At 42.8% G+C, this 18,666-nt stretch overlaps 1 protein-coding gene across 1 annotated transcript in view; it reads left to right on the top strand.

The window, feature by feature from the left end:
- Positions 1-513: 513 nt before the first annotated feature.
- Positions 514-18,666, top strand: part of LOC110502803 (pre-mRNA splicing regulator USH1G-like) — a 29,435-nt gene continuing 11,282 nt past the window's right edge. The window contains exons 1-2 of the mRNA XM_021581097.3: positions 514-701; positions 12,481-12,706. Of these exons, the coding sequence (XP_021436772.3) occupies positions 538-701; positions 12,481-12,706 (390 nt within the window). The 5' untranslated portion in view covers positions 514-537. The remainder of the gene's footprint in view (positions 702-12,480; positions 12,707-18,666) is intronic.

The following is an 18,666-nucleotide window of genomic DNA, read 5'->3' as shown; positions in this document are numbered from 1 at the left end:
TTCTGAAACGTTTATTGCTTTAATATAACACACATACATTAATTATTAATTTCGGTTGCCTTTCGGTTGTGAAGTTTGTTCTATAGAAAGTTCTTGACCAGCCACAAAATGTTAAAAAGGGTGGGGGGGATTTTCGGCACAACACAGGCTCAGGGATTCGAACCTGCAATCTTTTGGTTACTTGCCAAACTCAGACTGAGTTGAATATGTTTAATGAATAAATGCATTCAAAATTAATTGTGCTAAGTAGGTTCAAACAAAAACAAATGGTTACAGTGAGATCTCGAGGATCTGCACAGGTCTAGGAGGCGACAACCCCTCCCTGTTTGACAACTGCTTAGTGTGTCCCTGGCAACCGCTCCGGCTTCTTTCTCTCCACAGTCCCCGGTAGTCACTACCTCCTTCCGGAGGGAAGCAACAACCGAAGACCCAACGACCCCCCTTCCTTTAGGACAAACCTGCCCCTTCGGAGGGCAAGCTCTTCGCCTTGATGCCAAATAAGCGACCGTGAGCCAGGCTACCGGAGCCATAGGCACCATGAACGACAAGTACCACCGGGCGGCCCGGGATGGCTACCTGGACCTACTCAGAGAGGCCACTCGGAAGGAGCTGAATGCGCCTGATGAAGATGGAATGACACCGACTTTATGGGCTGCGTACCACGGCAACCTTGACGCGCTCCGGCTTATTGTGGGAAGAGGGTAAGTGTCGCTAAGTTTCCTAAGCAGCCTATAGCACAGACAATAGCTCCAATTGCAACTCAGCACCAAGACAACTAACTTAACATTTTGCTCAGCTTTCCCCTTTGCAAATCGGTCTACCTGTTGAACTATCAACAAACAGGTGTGGAGGTGTCACTGTCACATGGCAATGTGCATATCTCACTTCCTTCCATCTGAAAAGTCAGTAGACAGAGCCATATATAGGCTAGAGAGGTGACTAGTATGTATATATATAAGATCTTATCTCTGATATATAGCTCATTTTACCTATAGGTGGTCACTGGAATCGAAACCACCATCCTGAAGTTGAGCTACAAAAGACTACTAAAACCTCCAGTCAGCTGGTTGAAGCCCTGATTACTGTCTAGGAACAAAATGTACATTCAAATGACTGTTAGTGCTCAGGATTTATGTAGGCTGGTTTCACCCTCCTCACCCCATCCAACAGTGCTGTTGATGTGATGGACAGCTCTTTGCCTCCATTTTAACAGCCTAATTAAAGGCAAAGGTCACTGGCAGGAGGATGGCCAACCCAACATTCTCTCACATACCCATTCACAACCATGTGGCGTGAATACTTATACATGCATGCACGCACACACGCAAGCACCTTCACAGACACACACTTGAAAAAAATATGTTGCTTCAATTTACAATTGTAAGGCAACTAGCTGCAATAAGATTGTGAGTTTGCTTAACATTTGGGCATATCTGATCCAACATACAATTACACTTGAGAATGTATGTTAACTCAGTTTAGAAGTTTAGCTTGACTGAACATGCAATTCAACTTGAGATTGTATTCTACCTTATTTCTGCCAGTGTTGATTTTTCGCTCTGTAAGAGTGGCATTAACACTTAGTGGTGTAAAATAACTAGTGATGCACCAATATTACATTTTTGGCCGATACCGATAACCAATGTTTTCCTTGCCCAAAAAATATTAGCGGCCTTTTAATCATTCTAGTACAGTTAAATAGTTAACACACACACACATGGATGCAGCGGTCTAAGGCACTGCATCTCAGCACAAGAGGCAACACTACAGTCCCTGGTTCAAATCCAGGCTTTATCACATCCGGCCGTGATTGGGAGTCCCATAGGGCGGCGCACAACTGGCTCAACGTGTTCCGGGTTTGGCCGGGGTAGGCCGTCATTGTAAATAAGAATTGTTTTTTAACTGACTTGCCTAGTTAAATAAAGGTTACACACACACCACACGGACCAAAAAGTTATTTTGTTGGCCTTTACGGATGTCCCCATTACCAGTAAAACATAATCAAAACCTATTTCTTTCACTTACTTGCTGTGCTGTTTCGTTGTTCATTTGTTCAGTCGTTTCATTCTCAACTAGGATTTCATCATACATGTCAGGCTTCAAGTTTCAGCTCTGTCTGTCTGTGGCCTCTCTTCCTCGGTGCGCGCTGTCACTGTGTCCGTTTCCATCTTGTCCAGCTTCATATGTAACATTTCACGTAAACCCTGTTTCTTGTCTGGATTGAAGTAGTGGTCCTTGTACATAGCATCGGGCATGATGGCGACACAGTAAAGAGAGAATGCCACTGAATCGCTTGTTCACAGCCTGTGTCGGCAGTTTTGTTGAGCAAGTGTTTCAATGCATGACAGAGGGAATCACGTCTGCTGCAGGTGCAGTTGATGAGCTAATTTCTTGAGTCTGAATGGAGATAGCTAGTGTTTCCAAGTTTCAAATGTGTTCTCTAATGCCATTGAAATGGCAGCAGCGGTATGACAACGAGCACATTCATGTGCATGAAATACGACTTTCCTCAGTACGAAATCCTTGACAACCCACTGTGCTGTCAGACTCAGCATGTTTATGGGGCTGATATCGCTGGTCCAAATGTCAGTTGTGAAGCTAATAGCAGTGAAGCTATTACTGTGTAACTCCGGTAGGGCAACATCTGAAAAATAGCTCACTTGATATTGTGTACCGGTGCTCGACCAGTCGGCGAAAGCCAACATCACCCAGGACAGAGAACAGTTGATTATCAAGGGCAATGAATGCCATTATCTTGGCGTTAATGGATTTTGCCATTGAGTTGTCTCGCTGAATTTGTTTTACTCTTTCTGCTCAACTTGTTGACTGCTCGATCCACACAGCAGACATTGTGGGCTAGGTTAGGAATGCTGTGTTGCACGTGTAGCGCAACATTTGACGTGGCGTCATTACGTCATGTACCTACGTTATATAGGTATGTACCTACGTTATATAGGTATGCACGTCAACTTTGACATCGGTTTTGCACATCGACGTTACGCTAGACATTGGGCCGATGTCGATGTTGGTATTTTTAGCTAATATCGTCCGATTCCGATATCTTCACAGATATATCGTGCATCCCTAAAAATAACTCCCATTTGTTGGTGTTAATAACCAGAGTTATTGTTTTACACTGTTGAGGGTAAAACAGTCCCATCGAAACCACACTCATTATTATCATATTTCCCAGCATACTCTACTGCAGGTTGATAAAAAAAGGTTGTTAATATCTGTGTTTGTACATTGATTGATTGATTGATTAATCGTATGCTTCAAAGATAAACATGCATTTTTCTGAACTAAGCCAATCAGTTAGTTAGATTTATTGCACCCGTGAACACTTTTTAAAAATATATATTTTATTTATTTATTTAATTTCAATATATCAGGGGGTGCTGCAGCACCCTCAGCACCCCTAGTTCCCGCGACTATAAGTAGTAGAAGTGAAGGGGTGGAGTGGACCCATATTCATTGATGGTAGCTTTGATTATGAGTTGAATTAATGTATCACGTTCTGTATCACAGGGCCTTCCTCCCTATGTAATACATCCAGTTGAATTACATATGAAAATGATGTTTTCAATCAGATCAACTTTTAAAAGGGCCCACTCCTTTTACCATATTGTCCGCTAGCAGGCTACCATGGACTATACTTGTGAGCTACAGTAGCAGAGTACTACAGCCAGATAACAGCTAAACTCTTTGTTGCCCACAAAAAACCACTAGGCATACATCACCTAATTAGGACCTACTGTATACTGTATGTCACTGTACACCCTCAGTGGTCTATCAATGGTGCTTTCTGACTTTCAATGGGAAACAAGAGAGACTCAGGATTTAGGAGTAAGGCTATATTATCATTCGATAAATCAGCTACTCTTTCAGCTACTGAAGCACCTTTGTGTACAGTATAGGCAAAAAGCCCTCTCTTTTGTTGAAGGTTTAAGTGCTGGACAAAGCAGGTTTGGATGGAAAGGGTATAGTATTTACTCCCTATTTAAGAGAGCCCTGTCCTATGACAACCCACTATGGTTGACACAGCACCCAGGAGAGCAGAAGAGATTAGGAGGAAGAGGATAGGGAGAGAGGGCAGAGGAGGAGGGTAGGGAGAGAGGGCAGAGGAGGAGGGTAGGTAGAGAGGGCAGAGGAGGAGGGTAGGGTCGAGACTCAAGGAATAGAGACGTGGAGGAGAGACAGTAGAGGAGGAAAGGGGGATGGTAGGGTCGAGACTTGAGGGATATGTCAAGACCTTAGTGACAGGTGTATAAGACATGGAGGTAATTAAGTGTGGAGAGAGCAGTAGAGGCTGATGCCTGAGAGAAGCTGCAGTGGCAGAGGTGTAGCATAGATATTAACAGCACAGATATTAGCTGAAGAGGAAAGGTCAGGGTGACAGATAGGACTAATTGGGCAGACTGGTCCTCTAACAACACTCCCAGGGGACTGATGCTACACCACAGGGCCAAGCTGGAGGTGGATGAGCTAAGGATGGACAGGACCAGAGCTGTGGTGAAGGTCAGAGGGCCTGCTAGAAGGTAAAAGCAGTTTGCTGTAATTGAACTATGCTGATCTGGTCCTACCTCTTTTCTGCATTTTACAGGCCTCTTTGTTTTCTTATCTAGAAGGTAAAAAGAAAATAATGGGGCTGTACATGTAGGTCTGGGTGGTTTCCCAGATCCATATTGCTTAATCTTGGACTAATAAGCACTGAATGGAGATGCTCTGACTGTGTAACATATTTCATACAAATTATGCTTTTTCTATTTGTGTATTATTATTTTTCGTTATACAATGGGTGGGTCTAATCCTGAATGCTGATTGGTTAAAACTGCATTCCAGCTGTGTCTATTCCACAGAGATTAGAGATTGAGCAAACAGATTTGGATATCAGAAGCTGTAGCCTATTTTCTAAAAAATTATACATAAAACAAAAAAGTGACGAGGCTGTGTTTTAATTACGTAACAACCACCATTGTTTTGGTCTGTAACTGGGCCATAGGGTAGGGTTGGCTGACTGTTGGGTCAGATCCCTTGTTTGTCTTGTTGATAGTCAAGCACAATTGACCATGAGATGTAATCTGTAGGTGGAGAATCAAAACATGATGATGCACATCGAATTTATAAATGCATGAAGGATCAAATGTGTTAGTAGGAGGTATCAGAATATTCACAATTAGTAAAACAGATCAAATCAAATTTTATTTGATCTGTCTTACTAATTGTTTTACTAATTGATACTGTATTACATGACTGCCCAACCCTCTTCCTGGAGATCTACTGTCCTGTGGGTTTTCAGCACAACCCTAATTTAACACACCTGATTCTACTAATTAACTGCCTAACTAGCTGAATCAGAACTGCTAAATTAGTGCTGGGCTGAAAACCTACAGGAGAGTAGATCTCCAGGAAGAGGGTTGGGCAGCCCAGCTGTATTGACTACCGTATGCCAGGATATGGGCCCATATGTAGATTTTCAGAGTAGTAATTCAGGAACAGTTTGGCCTTTCAGATCATAATGAATATGATTATATGGGCAGAGGGGGACCTGATCCAATATCAGTTTTTACAGACATGTAGAAGTTAGGGTAGAGATTAGCAACCAGAGGGGGCACATTTTGCAACATTTTGATAGAAATACAGGGCATTTGGAAAGTATTCAGACCCCTTCACTTTTTCCACATTTTGTTACGTTACAGCCTTATTCTAAAAAGGATAAATAAAAATAAAAATTGTTCAGCAATCTACACACAATACCCCATAATGACAAAGTGAAACAGGTTTTTAGAAACGTTTGGAAATGTATTTTTAAAACCCCCCAGAAATAATTTATTTACATGAGTATTCAGACCCTTTGCTATGAGACTCGAAATTGAGCTCAGGTGCATCCTGTTTCCATTGACCATCCTTGAGATGTTTCTACAACTTGATTGGAGTCCACCTGTGGTAAATTCAATTGATTGGACATGATTTGGAAAGGCACACACCTGTCTGTTTAAGGTCCCACAGTTGACAGTGCATGTCAGAGCAAAAACCGAGCCACGAGGTTGAAGGAATTGTCTGTAGAACTCTGAGACTGGATTGTGTCAAGGCACAGATCTGGGGAAGGGTACCAAAAAATGTCTGCGGAACTGAAGGTCCCCAAGAACACAGTGGCCTCCATCATGCTTAAATGGAAGAAGAACCACCAAGACTCTTCCTAGAGCTGTCCGCAGGGCCAAACTGAGCAATTGAGAAGGTCCTTGGTCAAGGAGGTGACTAAAAACTTGATGGTCATTCTGACAGAGCTCTATAGTTCCTCTGTGGAGATGGGAGAATCTTACAGAAGGACAACCATCTCTGCAGCTCTGCACCAATCAGGCCTTTATGGTAGAGTGGCCAGTCCTCAGTAAAAGGCACATGACAGCCAGTTTGGAGTTTATCTCAGCTACTGCCTGTCACCAAGGGAGTACCCCAAGGCTCGATCCTAGGACCCATGCTCTTCTCAATTTACATCAACAACATAGCTCTCTCATCCATTTATGTGCAGATTATACAGTATTATACACAGTTGGCCCCTCCCTGGATTTTGTGTTAAATGCTCTACAACAAAGCTTTCTTAGTGTCCAACAAGCTTTATCTACCCTTAACCTTGTCCTGAACACCTCCAAAACAAAGGTCATGTAGTTTGGTAAGAAGAATGCCCCTCTCCCCACAGGTGTGATTACTAGGTGTGATTACTACAATTTCTTCAACAAATGATCAGGTCTTATCAAACATACATTAGTAATGGAAAGAAAACACAGACTCTTTGTTTAAGTATTAAAATACTCATTTTAGTAATACAATTGTAGGCAGAAGATGGTACAGAGTACAGTATAACAGTATATGATAGGTCCCCAAGTTCTGCAAAATGTCTAAGACATCCTGTAACTCATATAGCCTCTCTCAGTCCTCCTTGTGTGAGTTTCCCTGGCAACAAGATTTTAATAAATCTAACCTCCCTTGACAGCAGTAACCATCTTATCAGCAATTAAAGCTCAGAAGTGGGATTGACTGAAACTTGACCTTTCATCACAAGTATAGTCATAAAAATGTGAACGAGTGTAAGCATCTTCTGACAGGTGGCTGCTTTCATCAAGTCTGTGGCAGCTTTGTGTTCTCAGAAAACCAGATAACCACGGTGGGATCCAGACAGGAGGAGTCTGAATGTTAAAAGCCTTCTGAGAGTGTCTGAAGGTCACAACACTCAAAAACAGGTTTTAACACACACACAGAGGTCTCCTGAAGACCTTACAGTTTATCATAACATCATTTATTAACCCTCTTCAACTACCTCTGAGGGTTTAGAGCTTTTTAATTTTTTAATTTTAATTAAACTTTATTTAACTACGCAAGTCAATTAAGAACAAATTCTTATTTGCAATGACGGCCTACACCGGCCAAACCTGGACGACACTGGGAAAATTGTGCGCCGCCCTATGGGACTCCCAATCACAGGCGGTTGTGATACAGCCTGGAGCTTGAGGTTGTCACCTCGTACAAGTACTTGGGAGTATGGCTAGACGGTACACTGCCCGTCTCTCAGCACATATCACAGCTGCAGGCTAAAGTTAAATCTAGACTTGGTTTCCTCTATCATAATCGCTCCTCTTTCACCCCAGCTGCCAAACTAAACCTTATTCAGATGACCATGCTAGATTACGGAGACATCATTTATAGATCGGAAAGGGTGCTCTCGAGCAGCTAGATGTTCTTTACTATTCGGCCATCAGATTTTCCACCAATGCTCCTTATAGGACACATCACTGCACTCTATACTCCTCTGTAAACTGGTAATCTTTATATCCGTTGCAAGACCCACTGGATGATGCTTATTTATAAAAACCCTCTTAGCCCTCACTCCCCCCTATCTGAGATATCTACTGCAGCCCTCACCCTCCACATACAACATCCGTTCTGCCAGTCACTTTCTGTTAAAGGTCCCCAATGCACACACATATCCCTGGGTCGCTCCTCTTTTCAGTTCGCTGCAGCTAGCGACTGGAACGAGCTGCAACAAACACTCAAACTGACAGTTTTATACAAATCTCTTCATTCAAAGACTCAATCATGGACACTTACTGACCATTGTGGCTGCTTTGCGTGATGTATTGTTGTCTCTACCTTCTTGCCCTTCGTGCTGTTGTCTGTGCCCAATAAGGTTTGTACCATGTTTTGTGCTGCTACCATGTTATTGTCCTGTGTTATCATGTGTTGCTGCCTTGCTAGATTGTTGTCTTAGGTCTCTCCTTATGTAGTGTTGTCTCTCTTGTCGTGATGTGTGTTTTGTCCTATATTTAAAGTTGAAGTCGGAAGTTTACATACACTTACATACACTACTTTGTGCATGACACAAGTAATTTTCCAACAATTGTTTGCAGACTGATTATTTCACTTATTACTCACTGTATCACAATTCCAGTGGGTCAGAAGTGTACATGCACTAACTTGACTGTGCCTTTAAACAGCTTGGAAAATTCCATAAAATGATGTCATGGCTTTAGAAGCTTCTGATAGGCTAATTTACATTATTTGAGTCAATTGGAGGTGTACCTGTGGATGTATTTCAAGGCCTACCTTCAAACTCAGTGTCTCTTTGCTTGACATTAAGGGAAAATCAAAAGAAATTGGCCAAGACCTCAGAAAAAAAAGTCAGGTTCATCCTTGGGAGCAATTTCCAAATGCCTGAAGGTACCATGTTCATCTGTACAAACAATAGTACGCAAGTATAAACACCATGGGACCACGCAGCCGTCATACCGCTCAGGAAGGAGACGCGTTCTGTCTCCTAGAGATGAACGTACTTTGGTGCGAAAGGTGCAAATCAATCCCAGAACAACAGCAAAGGACCCTGTTAAGATGCTGGAGGAAAGGGGTACAAATGTATCTATATCCACAGTGAAACGAGTCCAATATCAACATAACCTGTTAGGCCGTTCAGCAAGGAAGAAGCTACTGCTCCAAAACCGCCATAAAAAACCCAGACTACGGTTTGCAATTGCACATAGGGACAAAGATCGTACTTTTTGGAGAAATGTCCTCTGGTCTGATGAAACAAAAACAGAACTGTTTGGCCATAATGACCATCGTTATGCTTGGAGGAAAAAAGGGGATGCTTGCAAGCCGAAGAACACCATCCCAACCGTGAAGCATGGGGGTGGCAGCATCATGTTATGTGGCTGCTTTGCTGCAGGAGGGACTGGTGCACTTCACAAAATAGATGGCTTAATGAGGAAGGAAAATGATGTGGATATATTGTAGCAACATCTCAAGACATGTCAGGAATTTAAAGCTTGGTCGCAAATGGGTCTTCCAAATGGAGAATGACCCCAAGCATACTTCCAAAGTTGTGGCAAAATGGCTTAAGGACAACAAAGTCAAGGTATTGGAGTGGCCATCACAAAGCCCTGACCTCAATCCTATAGGAAATTGGTGGGTAGAACTGAAAAAGTGTGTACAAGCAAGGAGGCCTACAAACCTGACTCAGTTACACCAGCTCTGTCAGGAGGAATGGGCCAAAATTCACCCAACTTATTGTGGGAAGGTTGTGGCGGGCTACCTGAAACGTTTGACCGAAGTGAAACAATTTAAAGGCAATGCTGCCAAATACTAATTGAGTGCATGTAAACTTCTGACCCACTGGGAATGTGATGAAATAAATAAAAGCTGAAACCAATCATTCTCTCTACTATTATTCTGACTTTTCACATTCTTAAAATACAGTGGTGATCCTAACTGACCTAAAACAGGGAATTTTTACGAGGATTAAACGTCAGGAATTCTGAAAAACTGAGTTTAAATATATTTGGCTAAGGTGTATGTAAACTTCAGACTTCAACTGTATCTTCATCTATCTCTGAATAGTGCCAAGTATGTTTCTGTAATATTCAAAGTAACTTGCCACCAGCTTCTTGCAAGCTACTGTAATATCAGAGCAAAAATGTATTTTAAATGTATTTGGTGTATGTAAACTTCAGACATCAACTGTATCTATATATATATATATATATATATATATATATATATATATATATATACACACACACAACTCAGCAAATAAATAAACGTCCTCTCACTGTCAACTGTGTTTATTGTTAGCAAACTTAACATATGTAAATACTTGTATGAACTTAACAAGATTCAACAACTGAGACAGACATGAACTGAACAAGTTCCACAGACATGTGACTAACATAAATGGAAGAATATGTCCCTGAAAAAAGGGGGGTCAAAATCAAAAGTAACAGTCAGTATCTGGTGTGTCCACCAGCTTTATTAAGTACTGCAGTGCATCTCCTCCTCATGGACTGCAGCAGATTTGCCAGTTCTTGCTGTGAGTTGTTACCCCACTCCTCCACCAAGGCACCTGCAAGTTCCCAGACATTTCTGGGGGGAATGGCCCTAGCCCTCCCCCTCCAATCCAACAGGGGTGCTCAATGGCATTGAGATTCGGAATCCCCGCTGGACATGGCAGAACACTGACATTCCTGTCTTGCAGGAAATCACGCAGTATGGCTGGTGGCATTGTCATGCTGGAAGGTCATGTCAGGATGAGCCTGCAGGAATGGTACCACATGAGGGAGGAGGAAGTCTTCCCTGTAACGCACAGCGTTGAGATTGCCTGCAATGACAACAAGCTCAGTCTGATGATGCTGTGACTCACCGCCCCAGACCATGACGGACGCTCCACCTCCAAATCCTTCCCGCTCCAGAGTACAGGCCTCGGTGTAATGCTCATTCCTTCGACGATAACCGCAAATCCTATCATCACCCCTGGTGAGACAAATCCGCGACTCGTCAGTGAAGAGCACTTTTTGCCAGTCCTGTCTGGTGTCTGGTGAGGACCTGCCTTACAACAGGCCTACAAGCCCTCAGTCCAGCATCTCAGCCTATTGCGGGCAGTCTGAGCACTGATGGAGTGATTGTGCTTTCCTGGTGTAACTTGGGCAGTTGTTGTTGCCATCCTGTACCTGTCCCGCAGGTGTGATGTTCGGATGTACCAATCCTGTGCAGTTGTTGTTACACGTGGTCTGCCACAACTATCCATGCTGTCTCCCTGTAGCTCTGTCTTATGCGTCTCACAGTACAGACATTGCAATTTATTGCCCTGGCCACATCTGCAGTCCTCATGCCTCCTTGAAGCATGCCTAAGCAGCCACGTTCACGCAGATGAGCAGGGACCCTGGGCATCTTTCTTTTGGTGTTTTTCAGTCAGTAGAAAGGCCTCTTTAGTGTCCTAAGTTTTCATAACTGTGACCTTAATTGCCTACCGTCTGTAAGCTGTTAGTGTCCACAGGTTCATGTTCATGAATTGTTTATGGTTCATTGAACAAGCATAGGAAACAGTGTTTATACCCTTTACTGCCCTGCATCACGCACTCCTGACATCTATTACGCACACCTGCCTTCCCTCGTCACACCCATCAGCGATACTGGACTCACCTGGACTCAGTAATCACCTGTTTATTTCCTCCCCTATATTTATCAGTTCCCTTGCTCTGTTCCCTGCTGCTGCATTAATTGTTTTTTTGTCTGTATTACTCGTTTGCTGATGCTGTTTCTGTCTCCTTCCATGTCTGTTCTGTATTAAATGTTTGACTCCCCGTACCTGCTTCATCTCTCCAGCGTCATGCATGTGACACTTTACAATGAAGATCTGTGAAGTTATTTGGATTTTTACTAATTATCTTTGAAAGACAGGATCTTGAAGAAGTTCCATTTCTTTTTTTTGCTGAGTTTATATATTAAATAAATAAAAACAAATTATCCCAGCCCCTGTCCCCGCAGGAGGCCTTTTGCCTTTTGGTAAGCCGTCATTGTAAATAAGAATTTGTTGTTAACGGACTTGCCTAGTTAAATAAAATAAAAATATGTATTTTTTAGAGTAGGGCTGTAAATGTGAAAAAAGTCAAGGGATCTGATTACTTTCCGAAGTCACTGTATGCTATGTAAAACAAACATGCCTCGCTGGCATGTAGAACAAGGAATCACGTTCGACAACGTTTGGCATCTGGACATGGCACAGGTGTTGACCTTGTGGCTCTGTGTAGTCACAGCTTCTCTGGGTGTCTGTGAGAAAAAAAGACTCTCGGCCCATGTGTTGAATAATACATGGTAACACCACTGTAATGTTTTACCTGCACCCAGTCAATTATTGATCACACCACAACGGGGGGAACACAGGAAGGGGAGGGACCCTGACCCGCAAAGCCGGAAGTGAAATATAACTCTCTGTGCAAACCCATAAGTGTGTCACACATAAGTACATATAGGTTACACCTATTCGTAGAATTAAATGTTCTCCATAAACATGCAATAATTTGAGTACTTATTCTGTTGACAGCTGTTATTGATGGCCGATGCTGCAGTAGGAGTAAAAGGCCTATGTATGTTTTATTGTGTACTCTGTAACATATGCTCTTAATCCCTCTGTTCCTTTTCCCTCTCTCCCTCTCCCAGAGGTGACCAGGACAAGTGTGATATCTGGGGGAACACTCCGCTCCACCTGGCCGCCGCCAACGGCCATCACAACTGCCTATCCTTCCTGGTGTCGTTCGGAGCCAACGTGTGGTGCCTGGACAATGACTACCACACGCCCCTCGACATGGCCGCCACCAAGAGCCACATGGACTGTGTCCGGTACCTGGACTCCATCGCCGCCAAGCAGTCGGCCCTCAACCCCAAGGTGACAGCAAATTCTCCAGTGTCAAAAAATAACTAAATAACACAGAAAGTGTTGAGTCAATGGATCCATATAGACACCGAACAATGTTAAATTAAGACACTGCTTAGTGTAAAGCCTTATTCAAATATTTCCCAGAGTGTGTTGCCTTTCCAGTAAGTTGTAGCATTACCACCCATGACTGTATTTGTTAGTGACAGAGACATAGTTGTTGCATTCATCCATTCTCGGTACTGTGGACTTCACCAAGTGAGATCCTAAAATAAATATGCGCACACACACACACACACACACACACACACACACACACACACACACACACACACACACACACACACACACACACACACACACACACACACACACACACACACACACACACACACTTATGCATTCATGGGTTTTTCTTTATTTAGTACTATATTCTACATTATAGAATAATAGTGAAGATGTCAAAACTATGAAATAACACATATGGAATCATGTAGTAACCAAAAAAGTGTTAAACAAATATATATATATTTACATTTTAGATTCTTCAAAGTAGTCACCCTTTGCCTTGATGGCAGCTTTGCACAATCTTGGCATTCTTACAACCAGCTTCACCTGGAAGGCTTTTCCAACAGTCTTGAAGGAGTTCCCACATATGCTGAGCACTTGTTGGCTGCTTTTCCTTCACTCTGCGGTCCAACTCATCCCAAACCATCTCAATTGGGTTGAGGTTGGATGATTGTGGAGGCCAGGTCATCTGATGCAGCACTCCATCAATCTCATTCTTGGTCAAATAGCCCTTACACAGCCTGGATGTGTGTTGGGTCATTGTCCTGTTGAAAAACAAATTATATTCCCACTAAGCGCAAACCAGATAGGATGACATATCGCTGCAGAATGCTGTGGTAGCCATGCTGGCTAAGTGTGCCTTGAATTCTAAATAAATCATTGACAGTGTCACCAGCAAAGCACCTCCACACCATCATAACACCATCATATCTCCTCCTCCATACTTCACGGTGGGAACCACACTTGTGGAGATCATCTGTTCACCTACTCTCAAAACCAAAAATCTAAAATTTGGACTCAGCCCAAAGGACAGATTTACACCGATCTAATGTCCATTGCTCGTGTTTCTTGGCCCAAGCAAGTCTCTTCTTATTGGTGTCCTTTAGTAGTGGTTTCTTTGCAGCAATTTGACCATGAATGCCTGATTCACACATTCTCCTCTGAACAGTTGATGTTGAGATGTGTCTGTTACTTGAACTCTGTGAAGCATTTATTTGGGCTGTAATTACTGATGCTGGTAACTTTTTAATGAACTTATCCTCTGCAGCAGAGGTAACTCTGGGTCTTCCTTTCCTATGGCGGTCCTCATGAGAGCCAGTTTCATCATAGTGCTTGATGGTTTTTGCTACTGCACTTGAAGAAACTTTCAAAGTTCTTGACATTTTCCCCATTGACTGACCTGCATGTCTTAAAGTAATGATGGACTGTCGTTTCTCTTTGCTAATTTGAGCTGTTTTTGGCATAATATGGACTTGGTCTTTTACCAAATAGGGCTATCTTCTGTATACCACCCCTACATTGTCACAACACAACTGACTGGCTTAAACACATTAAGAAGGAAAGGAATTCCACAAATGAACTTTAACAAGGCATAATTGTTAATTGAAAAGCATTCCAGGTGACTACCTCATGAAGCTGGTGGAGAGATACCATAATACCATACGTACAGCATAATTAAGGCCTTATTTTGAGGGCCTAGTTTTACCCTAATAGAGGGACCTGAAACTCATACCATCACTTTGAATCAAACCACACTCATCATTATCATATTTCACAGCATGTTCTATTGCAGGTAGATTTTTAGAAAAATGGTTTCTTTCATTATCTATGTTTGTTCATATACATTGATTAATCTTATGCTACACAAAGAAAAATAATACATATTTTTTTAAACTAATTCAATGTTAGTTAGATTTTTTGCTCCAGTTTAAATGTTTAGGTTGTCTCATCATAACCCTACCCTTGGTAGTCATTCTAAATGAAGGTTGAAGGTCAATAAAAAATTCCAACTGTTGGACATCCTAACTCTGTCTTATTCCAATAGAAATTACACATCACTTTGAAAACCAACATAATGTGATTTACAGGCAAGGTTGCACATTTTTTGGGGGGCTTTTTCTGTAAATGGAAGCAGGAAATCTGAAATCCTTTTTCGGTTTTGGGAAACTTACTTCCAGGCCTGGTGTATGAACTGGGGTACAAGTATGCACTTATAACGGAATGTAAACAGGATGACCTTACAGGGTACCACTACAGTGACAAGTGTTTGTACCACTTTTACAAATGTAAATATTTTTTTCTAAGTTTAATACAATGGCCTGAAACTCATGGTTTACAGGCCACATCTGGCCTGCAAGGTCATGTGTAATTCCTATTGGAATACAGCCAATGTGGGTATATTTCAAAAACTTTAATCTGCTGCTGCCACCACATCTACTTTCTGTGATTTACGTTCCATCTCTGCGGTACAGTTGATAACCATTGCTATGAACGCTAAGAAGCCAACCTTACTGAAGCATAAATCACTCATAGGCCTCGGTCTACTCACAGGGATTCTCTCAGAACCCTTGAACCATCCTCTACTTTTGTCTCAGCATACGTCATTTAATGCACTACTCTGACTGTGGCCATTTCAACCTGCATCTCTTGCACCGGACACTTCCGATTGCCAGCAACATGGGCACCCCTTCAGGTAACACACACAACTGTATCCACCAAAACTACACAATTCTCTGTCCTTGTCCTCCTACACACTTCCCACATCTAGGAATCTCCCTCCTACACACTGCTTCTACCCCCAAGCCATAAGAATCCTGAACAGCTAATCAAATGGCTACCCAGAGTATTTGCATTGCTCCCCCCCTCTCTTTTTACGCTGCTACTACTCTGTTTATTATCTATGCATAGTCACTTTAACTCTACCTACATGTACATATTACCTCAACTATCCTGTGCCCCTGCACATTGACTCTGTACCGCTGCCCTCTGTATATAGCCTTGCTACTGTTATTTTACTGCTGCTCTTTAATTATTTTTATTTTTTATTTTTTACTTATCTATTTTTTACTTAACACTTATTTTTCTTTAAACTGCATTGTTGGTTAAGGGCGTATAAGTAAGCATTTCACTGTAAGGTTGTATTCGGCACATCTGACTAATACAATTTGATTTGATGCAACATGACCATGAATGACCAAACAAGCTTCAATGCCATACAACACTCCTTCCGTGGCCTCCAACTGCTCTTAGTAAAAACAAATGCATGCTTTTCAACCGTTCGCTGCCTGCACCCGCACGCCCGACTAGCATCACCACCCTGGATGGTTCCGACCTAGAATATGTGGACATCTATAAGTACCTAGGTGTCTGGCTAGATTATAAACTCTCCTTCCAGACTCATATCAAACATCTCCAATCCAAAATCAAATCTAGAATCGGCTTTCTATTTCGCAACAAAGCCTCCTTCACTCACGCCGCCAAACTTACCCTAGTAAAACTGACTATCCTACCGATCCTCGACTTCGGCGATGTCATCTACAAAATGGCTTCCAATACTCTACTCAGCAAACTGGATGCAGTTTATCACGGTGCCATCCGCTTTGTTACTAAAGCACCTTATACCACCCACCACTGCGACCTGTATACCCTAGTCGGCCGGCCCTCGCTACATATTCGTCGCCAGACCCACTGGCTCCAGGTCATCTACAAGTCCATTCTAGGTAAAGGTCCGCCTTATCTCAGTTCACTGGTCACGATGGCAACACCCACCCGTAGCAAGCGCTCCAGCAGGTGTATCTCACTGATCATCCCTAAAGCCTACACCTCATTTGGCCGCCTTTCCTTTCAGTTCTCTGCTGCCTGTGACTGGAACGAATTGCAAAAATCGTTGAAGTTGGAGACTTTTATCTCCTTCACCAACTTTAAACATCTGCTATCTGAGCAGCTAACCGTTCACTGCAGCTGTACATAGTCCATCAGTAAATAGCCCACGCAATTTACCTACCTCATCCCCATACTGTTTTTATTTATTTACTTTTCTGCTCTTTTGCACACCAGTATCTCTACCTGCACATGACCATCTGATCATTTATCACTCCAGTGTTAACCTGCTAAATTGTAATTATTCGCCTACCTCCTCATGCCTTTTGCGCACAATGTGTATAGACTCTTTTTTTCATTATTGACTTGTTTATTGTTTACTCCATGCGTAACTCTGTGTTGCTGTCTGTTCACACTGCTATGCTTTATCTTGGCCAGGTCGCAGTTGTAAATGAGAACTTGTTCTCAACTAGCCTACCTGGTTAAATAAAGGTGAAATAAATAAAACATTTAAAAAATGTTGCACGTGAAACAACGCAGTAGATTTCGCACAAAAGCTCTAACAGGATAACTGATATATCCTAACATGACTTTGTAGGGTGGAGATTCTGACTCAAAAGGAATAACAGTAGGGAGCACATGATGCCGCAGAGCTGAGCAGACGTTGACAAACCGAGCTCTTCAAAGTTCTTCTATTATTACCTAAATAACAAAATTGAAACAATATTCTAACATCGGCTGATAAATTGTCAAGTACTTACCTTCCCAAAGAGCCATGGACCTCCGACCGAGAAGCAAGAAGGACGACCAAAACGTTGATTCCCAAGATAACGATAACGCTACAGCTAGCAAGATTAGCATTAGCCCTCATAACTCAGACGACAGTTCCAGACTGTTGCTCTCAGCCTCTTGCGAGCCTGCCGACATGCTGGCTGCTCTCCTCCGGGAAATTCATGATGGTAACAAAGGTCTTTCTATGAAAATTGACAAGAAATCAACTGAACTCCATTTTTCCATTGACGACCTGAAATCCTCCATGAATGATCTCCTTGAGAACGACTGAGGCTGAGTTGCACATTAGCACAGTTGAAGATACCGTCGCTCGACATGACCAGGTTCTGATACAACTGCAGAAGGACAAAGCCTACCTGAAAAACAAGGTACACCAGATGGAGAACCAGAGCAGACGTAGTAATATCCGTGTGGTGGGATTGAAAGAGGACAGCGAGGGCCGTGACCCGGTCCGTTTCTTCACTCATTGGATCCCAGATGTCCTAGGCATAATCAACCTCACCAAGCCGCTGGTAATCGAACGCACCCACAGAACATCAGCGCCCGAAACCCCGGCCAGATGAGCCCCCTCGGGCCGTCCTGATCAGGTTCCTCCGTTTCCAAGACAGAGAGAAGATACTGCAACTCGCAAGAGCCAAAGGGGAAATCACTATCGATGGCAAGAGGGTCGGCCTTTTCCCGGATATGAGCGCGGATCTCGCCAGACGTCACAAGCAGTTCAGACCTGCCGCCAAAGCACTGAAGAAGAGGAACATCACCGGATACCTCATCCACCCTGCGCGGATGAAAGTTCAGTACATCGGCCGAAGCCATCTCTTCAACACACCGGGAGAAGTATTCACTTTTCTCAAATAACTGAACCGTGTCTGAACCAGGGCGGTCTCTCTGAGGGATAAGATGCCGTTTGTTTGTTTTCTCTTATCCGGACTGAACTGCTGATATCTTCTTGGAATTTGGATCCTTTTACCCCGCTATCCGGTCGCTATAATTGATTTGTACATTTTCAACTAACTGTATCTTTCCGGGGTGAGTTCTATTACATTTACAGGAGAGTATATTTTGGTTTAGTCAATATCCACTGGGCGAAGCAAATAAGTGGGCTTAGGCCCACTGCTTTCCCCCTCATTTATGTTTCTCTTCAGAAAAGAGACTCAAGCAGCCCTTACAGAGGGCAGTAAATATTCAGCCATAAATGTCTATTCACAACGTTTGTTTTCAACTTAGAGAGCTTGCAGGTTTTAGTTTACGCCAAGGTTTAGCTAGTAAGAGCAAGATGGAAACCGAGCAGCAAC

The sequence above is a fragment of the Oncorhynchus mykiss genome, chromosome 23, assembly GCF_057628025.1.
Source record: "Oncorhynchus mykiss isolate SJ-2025 chromosome 23, ASM5762802v1, whole genome shotgun sequence".
Taxonomy (NCBI): domain Eukaryota; kingdom Metazoa; phylum Chordata; class Actinopteri; order Salmoniformes; family Salmonidae; genus Oncorhynchus; species Oncorhynchus mykiss.
This window is presented reverse-complemented; position numbering and strand designations above follow the sequence as displayed.